This window comes from Lonchura striata, chromosome 6 (genome assembly GCF_046129695.1).
Source record: "Lonchura striata isolate bLonStr1 chromosome 6, bLonStr1.mat, whole genome shotgun sequence".
NCBI lineage: Eukaryota > Metazoa > Chordata > Aves > Passeriformes > Estrildidae > Lonchura > Lonchura striata.
Genome location: NC_134608.1, coordinates 37,010,602 through 37,022,091, shown reverse-complemented (window position 1 = coordinate 37,022,091; position 11,490 = coordinate 37,010,602). Strand labels below are relative to the sequence as shown.

The window sequence follows — 11,490 nt, the reverse complement described above, 5'->3', positions numbered from 1 at the left end:
CTAGTACCTATCCACATATTCCCACACCTTATTTAAAGGTCTGAAGCTTTGCAAGGGAAAAGGATGTTACCTGTGTCCTGGAAAAACTTTAATTTCTGATTGATTTTCTATTATTCTTTCTGCCTAAATTTTCTTTGCTGCGTAAATGGGTGTGTTGTTTTTCTTGTCCTGTAATAAAACTTGTTGTTTCGTGTGTTTATGCAGTGTGAAAGAGCTGGCTGTGTTTCATTGATGGGTGAAGTCATTGCAACATAAGTGATTTAAGTAAAAGTACTCTAGCATAGTCTGGGTTAAAAATCCTGTATGCATATGAAACTGCAGTGTTTTAAGTTAGTCTTGCTCCATAATCTCTATTCTGTTGTACTCATCTGTAGGCATCTGGGGTGATGTAAATGCAGTATTCAGGTCCCTTGGAGAGTAAGGGATGAGGTAAAGGATCTTCCTAACAGTGATTAATTTCCATTGGTTAAATTTGTTCCATCTAGTCTGCAGTTGCATGAATGTCAATTAGAAGCAGAAACTCTGTATCCTTCTCATCCCTTTCCCCTGTGCCTGTGTAAGATGATTACAGTAGAAGGGGGATGAAAATAAAGAAGCAGTAAAAACTGAAAGATGACACAAGCTGTTACACAAATAATTTGAGATTTAGAAAATAGTTGGAGCCCATTATTTCACTTAGATGTTTGTTTTCCTGCACTGTTAGTTAGAATTGTCCATAGTTTTATGATGAACAACCCTTCAAAAACTGACTCTTTTGTGTATCTGGGAAGAAATGCAATTAAAAGGTACAGAAGTGGAATAAGGCAGAGGTCTTTCTAACATGTAAAGCATATCCAGGAGTGCCATAAAGGTTTTGTGTTAATTGCAAGGTACGTTGAAAAAGGGGGCTCAAATTCATGCTGAAATTACAGTTGTAGCACCTTATGAAAGGCAGAGAGGAAATTATTAAAATTTTGACCTTCAAGTTTTTATTTGCAGCTTCCCGACCCTCACCTGGTGGTGTGTTTGCCCAGTTTGTGATAAACAAAGCGGGAGCTCTACAGCAGAAGATTCCTGGAGCGAGCACACGCCAGGCTGGCTCAGGACGACAGTTTCTCAGTATCAAGCCCACACCGATCACGGTTATTGCGCCCGTGGTTCCTTCAGCGCCATCTCCAGCTCTGTGCGCAGTCTGTCCTGAGGTCACGGCAGCCACCACCACTTCTCCAGTTACTGTGGAAAGTACCAGTGTAGCAGCATCTCCTGTGACCACTCCTTGCCAGACAAAAGCTGGTGAACCTCCCTGCTCTCCTCCTGCAGTTGCAGTTACATCTGCTCCTGCAACACCTGGAATCAGCACCTGTACTACTCCATCCACCACTCCTCCTGCTACTGTGAGCACAACAAAAACAACAGGGACTGTCACAGCAGTAGCAACTACGGCATCCCCAACAACTGTAGTAACACCACCAGCTGTTACTTGTGCTGTTGTCACAACATCCCCTTCCACAGTTGTACTGACAACAGCTGCAGCAGCAACACCTGTGGTGACCACACTGACTTCCTCTGCTGTCTCTGTTCCAGTGATACTATCAGGAGTTAATTCAAGTCCTCCACAGAATCCAAAAAGAGGTAATGCTTAGGTGCTTTGGGTTATTACCGCAAACACTTGTTTTTTAAAATTCTGCTTCTTTTCACAACTATAATACAGTCTGCATCTGGTTTCAATTTAAATATGGTTTAAGTTTAAATTTACTCACTTGCCTTGTCCTGCTTTCCAAAACAGGATAAAAAAATCCTATTCATCACCCTAATGTCATCTCTTTAAGTTGCTTTTTGCATTCCAGACTGAAAGGAAAAAAATTTAACTGTCTGGTCAGTGACTGCTGTGAAGTGAGCTGGAAGCTTCACATCATCCCTTGACCTATAGAAATAGATAGGATTTAATGGTTGGCAGAGAGTTCAGGAATTAAGTAGGGAATTACTGTCCTGTGTCATGGTCGAAAAATGTCAGTGGAACTACAAAATAAAAACCCAAAACTGTCTTACCTGGTTGGTTCCATGCATTCTGTGGATAAAAAGAGAAAAACTTGCTTTCAAATAAATTTAAAAGAGATGCAGTTGTTTCCAAAATATTTGTACTTGTATTTATTAAGAATAATACCTGATTTGTCAGCAGTCTCTTAAAGTTTTTTTTTTTTGTAACTTGTTAAAATATTTCAGAAGATAGTGTTCCACAAGCTGCAAGTAAGACTCCCCCAAAGATAGCTCCTGGAACAGACAAACGTGTTGGACCCCGATTGCTGCTGATTCCAGTGCACCAGACAGCCTCTGCTCTGCGACCACTGAACTCGCAGGTGGCACAGAGGCAGAAGATGGTCCTCCAGCCTCTGAGGAGCCCTGGGGCTGTGAACCTCTTCAGACATCCCAATGGGCAGATCATTCAGCTTGTTCCCCTGCAGCAGGTTCGAACTGCGGGTGCTCAGCCCAGCGTGCAGCCAGTGGTGCTCCGCAATCCAGGTACAAAGTCCTGTGCTTCTTTTGTGACTGACTGGTGTGTTACTCAGAAATATACAATGAGATAAATGTCTCTGTGTTGCTTTCACCTGCTGAAAGCAATTGAACAGGGTCTAATTTGGTTTTGTGTGAGTAGTTGAAGAACATAGTGTAATTATTCAGATGAAATGCAATTTAAATACCATGTGTATAATAGTCAAAAAATGCAGTTAATAGCTAAGTCAACAAAATTTGGAAGCAAGTCAAAAAGCCTATATGGATGTGTGGCAGTGGAGCTATGTCTATTGTACTGTCACAACTTACAAGACTCAATCTGGTGATTCAAAAACAATTGTTGCTGGAGATTCTCTTAAAAGAATGAGCTGTTACCCATGTTTCATTGGATGTGCTGCTGCTGTGTTTTTGTTAGGTTTCCAGGTTGGTTAGTGTGTTTACAGAAGATACTCAGATGAATTGTTACACTACAGTACAAAATTACCAGGTTTTTTCCTCCTTAAGAGTGTGAGATGAAAAATAAGCTAAAAATATATTTTCAGCTATTTCTCTAGTACACAGTTGAAGACAGGGTTGGAAGAGTTAGAAATTGCAGGTTGGGTATGCTGTTGTACATATTTGTAAATTCTAACCCAAATGTACTTAAAACGCAAGTTTATTCTGTAGTAGGACCTTTTCTTCTGTTCCCCCTGTTTCAAAACATACCTCAAAGAGAGGAAGAGATAGAGTGGGGTGGAAGGGAGAGCAAAAGCAAGCACAGTAGATAAAACTGTGGGGAGGAGAACAAACAATAATGCTGAGCGTTAATTAAAGTTTGAGCATGAGGTGTAGTAAAGTCAACAAGTTTATTTAATTTCTTTCTGTTTTGAGGCTCTTGCTGAACAAGAGAAACTAGTTGCCAGTTGGTAATATTTTCCTCCTTGTTTATGGGTGTTAAAATGCTGCAGAAGAGTTCATAAAGGTAAAAAATATGGTGGTATAATTGAGTAATTTTGACTTAGTTTTTTTCTCTTTGGAAGTCTTTTTCTGAGAGAAAACAAAAATATTTTTAAATTAAATACTACTTTTTTACTTTGAAAAACCCCAATTTCCTTGTTTTCCCATAAATGTAAAATGGGAAAGTGCAAGACTTTCAATGCTATTTCTTTTTGATCAAAAACTTAATGCTGGAACTTAACATTGTCTGTTGGTTTTAGAGTGGGCAGTTAATGTGTTTTATTGTGGTGTTACTTAAAAAAAAAATCAAGTTTATCTGTCTTTATGCAGGACCAACTTTTCCACTGAGAACTTGTGGTCAAACATCTGATTCCATTATGATAGTTGAGAGTGAAGTCTGCTTCTAGTAGAGGATCAAATACTAAAACTGGAAGAAAAATTGCTTTGAGAAAGTCTCAGTTGATGTTTTGTTTTCCTCACAGGATCTATTGTAGGAATCCGATTGCCTGCACCTTCCAAGCCTCCCGAGTCACCTGTTTCTCCCACTTCCTCTGTGTCTTCCACTTCTCCTGCTGCAAATTCAGCTGTACAAACTGCAGTACCCAAGTTATCCCCTCCATCCAACCCAGCCACTCAAGCATCTTCTCTTCTTCCTTCAGTAACAAATTTTGTGTCACAGGCAGGCACTCTGACTCTTAGGATCTCTTCCTCTGCTATCAGCAATGTCACAAACCAAACAGCCTCTGAGTCTAAAATAGCATGCAGCTCGGGTGGTCTGTCAGCCACCACTGCTAATCTTATACCTTTACAGTCCGGAAGTTTTGCTTTACTTCAGCTCCCAGGACAGAAGACTGTGCCTAACTCTATTCTTCACCATTTTGCATCTCTTCAGATGAAGAAGGATTACAGGAAAATATGCAAGAAAGAGGACTCAGGTGCTGCTCAGCAGAAGGAGAATGGGAAGGCTCCATGCTCAGGTGACACGGAAGTTACGGAGTCTGATGTCACAGTTCCACATGGGAAACAAGAAGAAAATGAGTTGTCAATTGACCAGTTAAATGCTATCAAAGGGTCAGCATCTGGCACAGTCACACCTAGCGGTGATAGAAATTCCTCAACATTAGAGATAGTGGAGAAGAACTTAAAGGTGCTAGAGAGTTCTTGTGATGACAGCTTTTCTTCTCAGCATGTTTCTGCAGATGTCATATCATCTGACCATTCTTACATCAGTGAGAAGCCAAATGATGAGGAAGAAAAAGGGGCTTCAGAAGAGAAAGAGGATTTTGTCAGTTCTGAAACTGTTGTGGGGGCAGTTTCAGCTAACTCTGTTTGTGGGTCATCAGATAAGTCTTCAGTTGCTCACCTGGATAATGCACATTCACAGATTCTTGGCAATCGGGAGACTGCACAGTTGAAGAGCCATGGGCAGGAACAAACACATGCTGAATGGGAGGAGAAACCGGTAAAAGTGGAAGAGGCAGATGAACAGACACAGATGGACGAGGACAACAGAGTGAGTTCTGGACAGCTACATAGTCAACAAGAGCAAGATATACAGGTGAAGATCAAGGAGGAACAAAGTGAGACTGAACTGTTTGAGAGCAAACCGGAATTCCAGGGTGATGCTGCACAGTCAGATGTGGAAAGGAGGGAGTACAAGGGCTCTGTAGAAGTGGAAAATATAGGCGAGAAAACAAGAAGTAGGTCTGAAATTGGTTCTGCAAAAGAATGGGATAATGCTTCAGGAGAAGAGCATACGGTTGATACAGAGGAAGTCAAAGGAAACATAGCTAGGCAGGAAGGCAGTAACAACAAAGAACAAGGTGCTTGTGATTCTGTGGAAGAAATTAAAACAGGCCATGATATTCTAACACATGTTAACAGTTCTTGGAGCAAAATATCTAGCATTGTACCCCCTTTAGAAAATAGAAGTGAAGTAGGTAACAAAGCTGATACATCAGAGAAAAGTGACTTCCTGACAGCACCAGAACAGAGAGCACCCAAAAAGGGTTACATGCCCACTATTGATATAACTTCTGATGATATGGAAGAGGATGAAGATGAAGATGAGGAGGAGGACGAGGAAGAAGAGGATGAAAAAACTGATGATTCTGCTGATGAGATGCTGGATGGTGCTTCTGACTTCCCAAGTGAAGAGGAAATAGATGTTGAAAAAGTGGTAAGCATTTAGCTATTTATGAAGGGATTTTTTTTTTTTTTTAATTGACCAACTAACGTCATAACCCATGGATTTGAAAGACAGAGTATGATGTTCGTGTTTTGGACTTCAGTTTCCTTAGGAAGTGTAAATCTCAAGTGAAAATATCTTCTAATTCTTAGTCACATTTTTTTAGGTAGCAGTGTAGTGGCCTTGTAGAAATTGCTTGTTTTTCAGAGAACAGGAGTTATATTGAAGATTTATAATAGAACTATTGCATGTTGTCTTCCTCCGGTATTTACTCAAATAATTTGTTTATTTGTAATGTAACTTAATGATCCAAAAATGTAGTGGCCAATCTAGTATTTCTGTTACTTTAAGATGTTTTCTTCTATTTAGTTTTTGTAGCCTTAGTTAACATTTATTTCTGGAAGGAGTATTTGAATCCATCCTTGAATTCCTTTTTAAAGTTAATAATACATTTGAATAGTATGTGAGAGCTGTCATCCCATATTTGGTAGAAAACAAATTGCTCCAGAAGTCATAGAAATGGGTAAAACTTTGTGGTTAGTGTAGTTAAGATACAGTTAGATTTTAATGTTCATAAAATTCCCATCAAATATAACCCAAAATTTAAAATAAAATAATCTAATGTAATTCCTTTACTTCTTACATATTACTACAAGACTTAAGAAACAGTGCATTGTAACTTAAAATGATGAAGCTGTTGTTTTATGAATCAGTCAAATGGACATATGAACTAAGATAGCCTTTTCTTGGACTGAGATACAAGTGAAAAGAGGTTAAATTGGAGAATTGAAAAACAGACAAATTAAAAACAGGAGAGATAATTGTTGTGTCTTCAGGACAGAATTCTTATAGTCCTTTTGTGTTAATGTAGTCCTCTTGCAGTTGAGAATCAGACTAGAGTTCTTTGGTACAAACAGGTCTAGAGGATTCCTAGAACACCTGGGCAGTAACTTCTTGGTACAGGTACTACAGGAACCAGCTAGGAAAGGTGCCCTCCTTGAACTGCTGCTTGGAAAGAGGGAGGGGCCTGTGAGTGAAGTGGCTGCTGATGTGGTGACAACAGACATGAAACAATCGAGTTCAAATCTCTGGTGACAGGAGGAAAAGTGCCAGCAAAACTTCAACCCTGGATATGAGGAGAGCAGAGTTTAGGCTGCTCGAGGAACGAGTTAGAAAGGTCCCTGATGCTACCCTCCGAGCTGACTGGTGGGAGCCAGTTGATTCGATCTTCTTGGATTTCAGTAAAGCTTTTGATAGTGTCTCTCACAGGATCCTGCTGGACTAAATGTCCAGCACTCACCAGGATAAACGCATCAAGTGATGGGTGAGCAGCTGGGTCATGGGTCAGGTGTGAAGGGTGATAGTGAATGGGGTGACATCAGACTCGTGGAGTGAACTAGTGGGGTTCTGCAGGGCTCCATCCTCAGGCCTGTGCTCTTCAGCATCTTCATAAATCACTTGGAGGCAGGACTGGAAGGGATGCTGTATACGTTTGCCAGAGATGCAAACTGGGAGGAGCTGTTGACTCTTAGAGGTAGAGAGGCCCTACAGAGAGACCAACTGTGTGAAGCTTAACAAGGACAGGTGCCAGATTCTGCACCTGAGATGGGGCAACCCTGGGGAATGAGAGGCTGGAGAGCAGTGCCATGGAAAGGGAGTCAGGGGTCCTGCTCTGTGGCAAGCTGGATGTGAGCCAGCAGTGCCCTGGCAGCCAGGAAGGCCAAGCCTGTCTTGTGGCATCAGGCACAGCATCACCAGTTGGGCAAGGGGTGGAATTGTCCCACTCTGCTCTGCACTGGGGCAGCCTCAGCTCGAGCCCTGTGTGCGACTTAGAGTGCCACAATTTAAAAAGGACATTAAGCTGTTGGAAAGCATCCAAAGGAGGGCTGTGAGGGTGGCGATGGGCCTTACAGGAGTGAGGAGGAGCTCTATAATGAGTGGCTGAAGTCACTTGGTCTGTTCAGCCTGGTGGAGACTGAGGGGAGACCTCATTGCAGTCTGCAACACCCTCACGAGGGGAAAAGGAGCGGCAGGCACTGATTTCTCCTCTGTGGTAACCAGTGACAGAACCCATGGGAATGAAATGAAGTTGGGTCAGGGGAGGTTTAGGTTGCGTATTAGGAAGGGTTTTTCACCCAGAGGGTGGTTGGGCACTGGAACAGGCTCCCCAGGGAAATGGTCACAGCACCAGCCTGACAGAGTCCAGGAAAACTTTGGACAATGCTCTCAGGCATGTGGTGTGATTCTTGCAGATGGTGCTGTGCAGGGCCAAGAGAATGGACTTCAGTGATCCTTGTGGGTCTCTTGTAACTCAGGATAGTCTATTATTCCATGATAGCCAAGTGGACAACTCTGGCTTTTGGATAATCTCTTCAACTTCCAGAAAAATTGACTTAATCAGTTCATATTCCATCTCACTGTTCTTGGACAAGATGATAGCATTTCAGCTGCATGAAGGTGAAAAAACTGAATACAGATGTTATATTTGGAAGTTCTTTTAAGTGGAAAACTGAATTGTTGCTGTCTTGCCTTCAGTTGGGTGATGGCAGTTTCATATGTCCTGTATCCTTTAATAACTTGAGCAGAGTTATCATCAAGTTTTGAGAACCACTGTTATTTCATTCCTGATGCCAGATAAACTTTCCAGACATGGTAGTCTTAGGAATTTGTTGGTAAACCAACAGTAGTGTTTGGGTCTCAGAGTAGTCTTTTATCAAGGTTGATGTTTGAAAACTTGTTTTCTTTCTCCTGCAAAAGGATGATGAAGCAAATGAGTAATATTAGAAATTATAAGAAATGTTTGTTTTGGAAGAAACATATTGCACAGGTTTTGACTAATATGGTTTGGAAAGCCATCTAAGGTATGTCTTCCCTGCAAGCTCACACGAATACGATAAGGCAGCTTTGGTTCAAGAGCAGTAAAGCTGAGGAGTGAGATCTTGGGGGACTGTAAAAACCTGTCTGGAATTTGGATTTGTTAATCACTGTTGCTGGCAAGTTGAGTTAGCACGTCAGTGCCTAATGGAGAAATCAGTTTTGGATTTAAACATGTTATTTTTCACAGGAATGTACTCTTCTCTCATTATAGTGGTTACAAGACAGGCTGCACTGGTACTGTTTGTCAGGCTGGATGAAGTCAGATCATGTAAACAGGCTAGTAGAGGGTGTTTATCTGCTTCATTAAATGATGGAAACAAAGACTACATGCAAGTTCACTAATAATTTTGTTTAGTGGAAATACTTAAGACCGCGCTTCCTATATTAGTTTGGAATGTGGACTGGTTTTGGTTGCTGAGCAGATGGCCATTTAAAACCTTAGAGAACTCCGGTGGGACTCAGGAAGGTTGCTGCCTACCTGTAGTAGCTATTACTGTTTATTTCTTAGCACATTTTACCACACTGGTAAATTGCTCTTTGTTTTGTACATCAGTGCCCCTCAGATTACTTTCCTTCTTTGTGCTGACTTTATATCCTTGACATAGAGACTATTCTAGTATCCTATGCTCAACAGAAAGGTTCCTGAGATGATATTTTTGCCCATCTGCATTTCTTACCAAGAGTTGCATCAAGAGAAGCTTAGGATGGTTAATTATTGTGGATTGGTGATATGAATGAAACCTTCTGGGAATATCTGTAGAAGTAGACTAATGAGTATCAGGACTTGCCGTCTGAACAAATTCAAGTGCGATGGTTTGGGAGGCAATGCTAAACCCTTGATCTCCAAGGCATGATGATTGTACACAGAGTTCCTGCTGAGAAGGACTGCTTAGCCTGGGCTAAGTCACAGGCTGTGGCTCCTAATTGTTCACAAGTCCTTGTTGGCATAAGCCAAGACCATGCCAGGGATTGTTCTGGTATTATAATGCTACAGGTAAGAGTCTCACGGTTCACCTTACTACTCTAAAAACAGGTTCTGTGTCTGGGAAGACACTGCATTCTAAGTGTTGTTTAAAAGTATTTTTCAGTCATTCAGCCAAACATTGAAATTATAAGGACTGTTACCAATTATTATAAAATGGTAAGCTTAATGCAAAGTGCAAGTGATACATTTTGCAGACAATATAAATTCTCTAACAATCTCTTGCATGTTGTCAGCTTTTAGTTCAGAGTATGTGTGAAATCTGCATGGAAGGCAGCTCGAGAAATTGCACATTGACTTGGGTAGTGTGCAATGGTGTCCTGTCATTACTGCTATGTAACCACTTCCCTCAGCACTGTTGCTGAGGATCTTCTACCATCAGGCAATTTGCTCTTTAGATATCAGCAACAGGGGTTTAGACTGCCTGGAACAGACAAAAATCAGAGGACAGGGCTTAGAAACAGGTACTGAAATGAAGAGAGGGAAAAAATGCTGTAATTTCCATAACAACTTCAGAACTCTGTTACAGAGTGATACTGTTCCTCTGGAGTCTTCATCCTATAAGGTATTTTACCCTTACTTAAAGGCATTTAGAATTTATGTAACTATAGGAAGTAGCTTGGAAAGACTGAAAGTAGTATTGATTGAGTGATGCTAGAAAGGTAGGGCTTCCACAGTCTTCAAAAATCATGCTGAACTATGGATAAGGTTCAGCCTATGGCAGGTTCTTCTATATACTTCTATAGGAATAGCTGTTCTCAATGTCAGAACTACTTATTTCTGATGATCTTCAAGAGTGAGATATTTTTCCTATTGCTAGGAATTCAGGGTAGAGAGGAAAGATTTACCAACTAGAAGGATTTTTCCTTTTGTTGCTAGATGTAAGAATGAAAAAATGAGTTACTTCTGTTTTTTCATATATCCACATTCAGAATGTGTAAACTTAAAGATATTAAGTTCTTAGTGAGCAGTGGAGTTTTTTACTTCTATTTTTTTTTTTTACCATCTTTCATGAAAATGATGCCACATACTGGGTTTTGAATGCCATTTTTCTAATATTGATAGCATGCAGACTGTTTCAGTCTAGAGCAGCTCTAGCCTAGATAATTGCAATCAACACTTTGATTAGCCCAATATAACTGACCAGCACTTGGAAAACTTTATGACAACAGTGTTTATATGGTAAGCCAATGGTAAGCTAATTTCCTGGGGTCCTTTTCCTCTTTCTGGATTGTAGCATCTTTTTTGAACTATCCTGCCTGACCATGTTTCCTGCAATGTAATGATGTCCAAGTGTTGTTTAGAGAGGTAGATCTGCCCACTGCATCTTTTGTTCATAAGCGTCACAGAAGTGATACTGTATAAAGTGGAAAAGCTTAGAGGAAGTATCAGGAGGCTTTCAGCATCAAGGTGGTTTTATGAATGAGCATGGGGAGCAGGCAAGAATGTGAAGTGCTCTTTGTATAAAGAAATGGGTAAACGTTGAGCGTACCTCTTGTACATGCAGTATTTTCATAATGGCAGTATCTGGTCAGTAGTTCTGTGATTTCAGTGGTATCTTTGTTTGAATAGTTTCTGTTTAGTCAGGGTAATTTAGGGAATTGGGTGAAATAGCGAACGGAAGTGTAATTACATTTTCATGCTTAAGGAGGAGTTCTTAATTATTCGTTGTAATCAGACAAAGATTATAATGTAAAAAACTTCACAAAAAACTGTAATACAAACCAATTTGTTGAACGGGCATGTTTTCTTGGGAGAGGGGTATCAGTTGGACTTAGAGATGGCCACAAGATTGATATTTAGCTCTTGTCGTTGCTACAGAACTGCAGTTGTTCCTTATCTCTCGCTTCACAAATTAGCAAGTTTTCTTGGTCCGGCAAGCATGGAGAAAACGTACTCTTCAGAATATAACAAACATGTAAAATGATTGGGCAGCATTTTGGAAAGAGCCAAAATCTTACTCTTCATCATGTAAGCAGTTTGCTATGTGATCCAAAAAGCCCGACTGTATGATATC

The 11,490-nt window shown here is 40.7% G+C and overlaps 1 protein-coding gene across 6 annotated transcripts in view; it reads left to right on the top strand.

The window, feature by feature from the left end:
- Window positions 1–11,490, top strand: part of MGA (MAX dimerization protein MGA) — a 58,576-nt gene that overhangs the window by 33,712 nt on the left and 13,374 nt on the right. For 5 of the 6 annotated variants that reach the window (XM_021533482.3, XM_021533481.3, XM_021533485.2 and 2 more), the window contains 3 exons: window positions 979–1,611; window positions 2,203–2,499; window positions 3,909–5,605. In XM_021533482.3, coding sequence (XP_021389157.2) covers window positions 979–1,611; window positions 2,203–2,499; window positions 3,909–5,605 — 2,627 coding nt within the window. The remainder of the gene's footprint in view (window positions 1–978; window positions 1,612–2,202; window positions 2,500–3,908; window positions 5,606–11,490) is intronic. The other variant, XM_021533483.2, reaches the window with a different exon arrangement.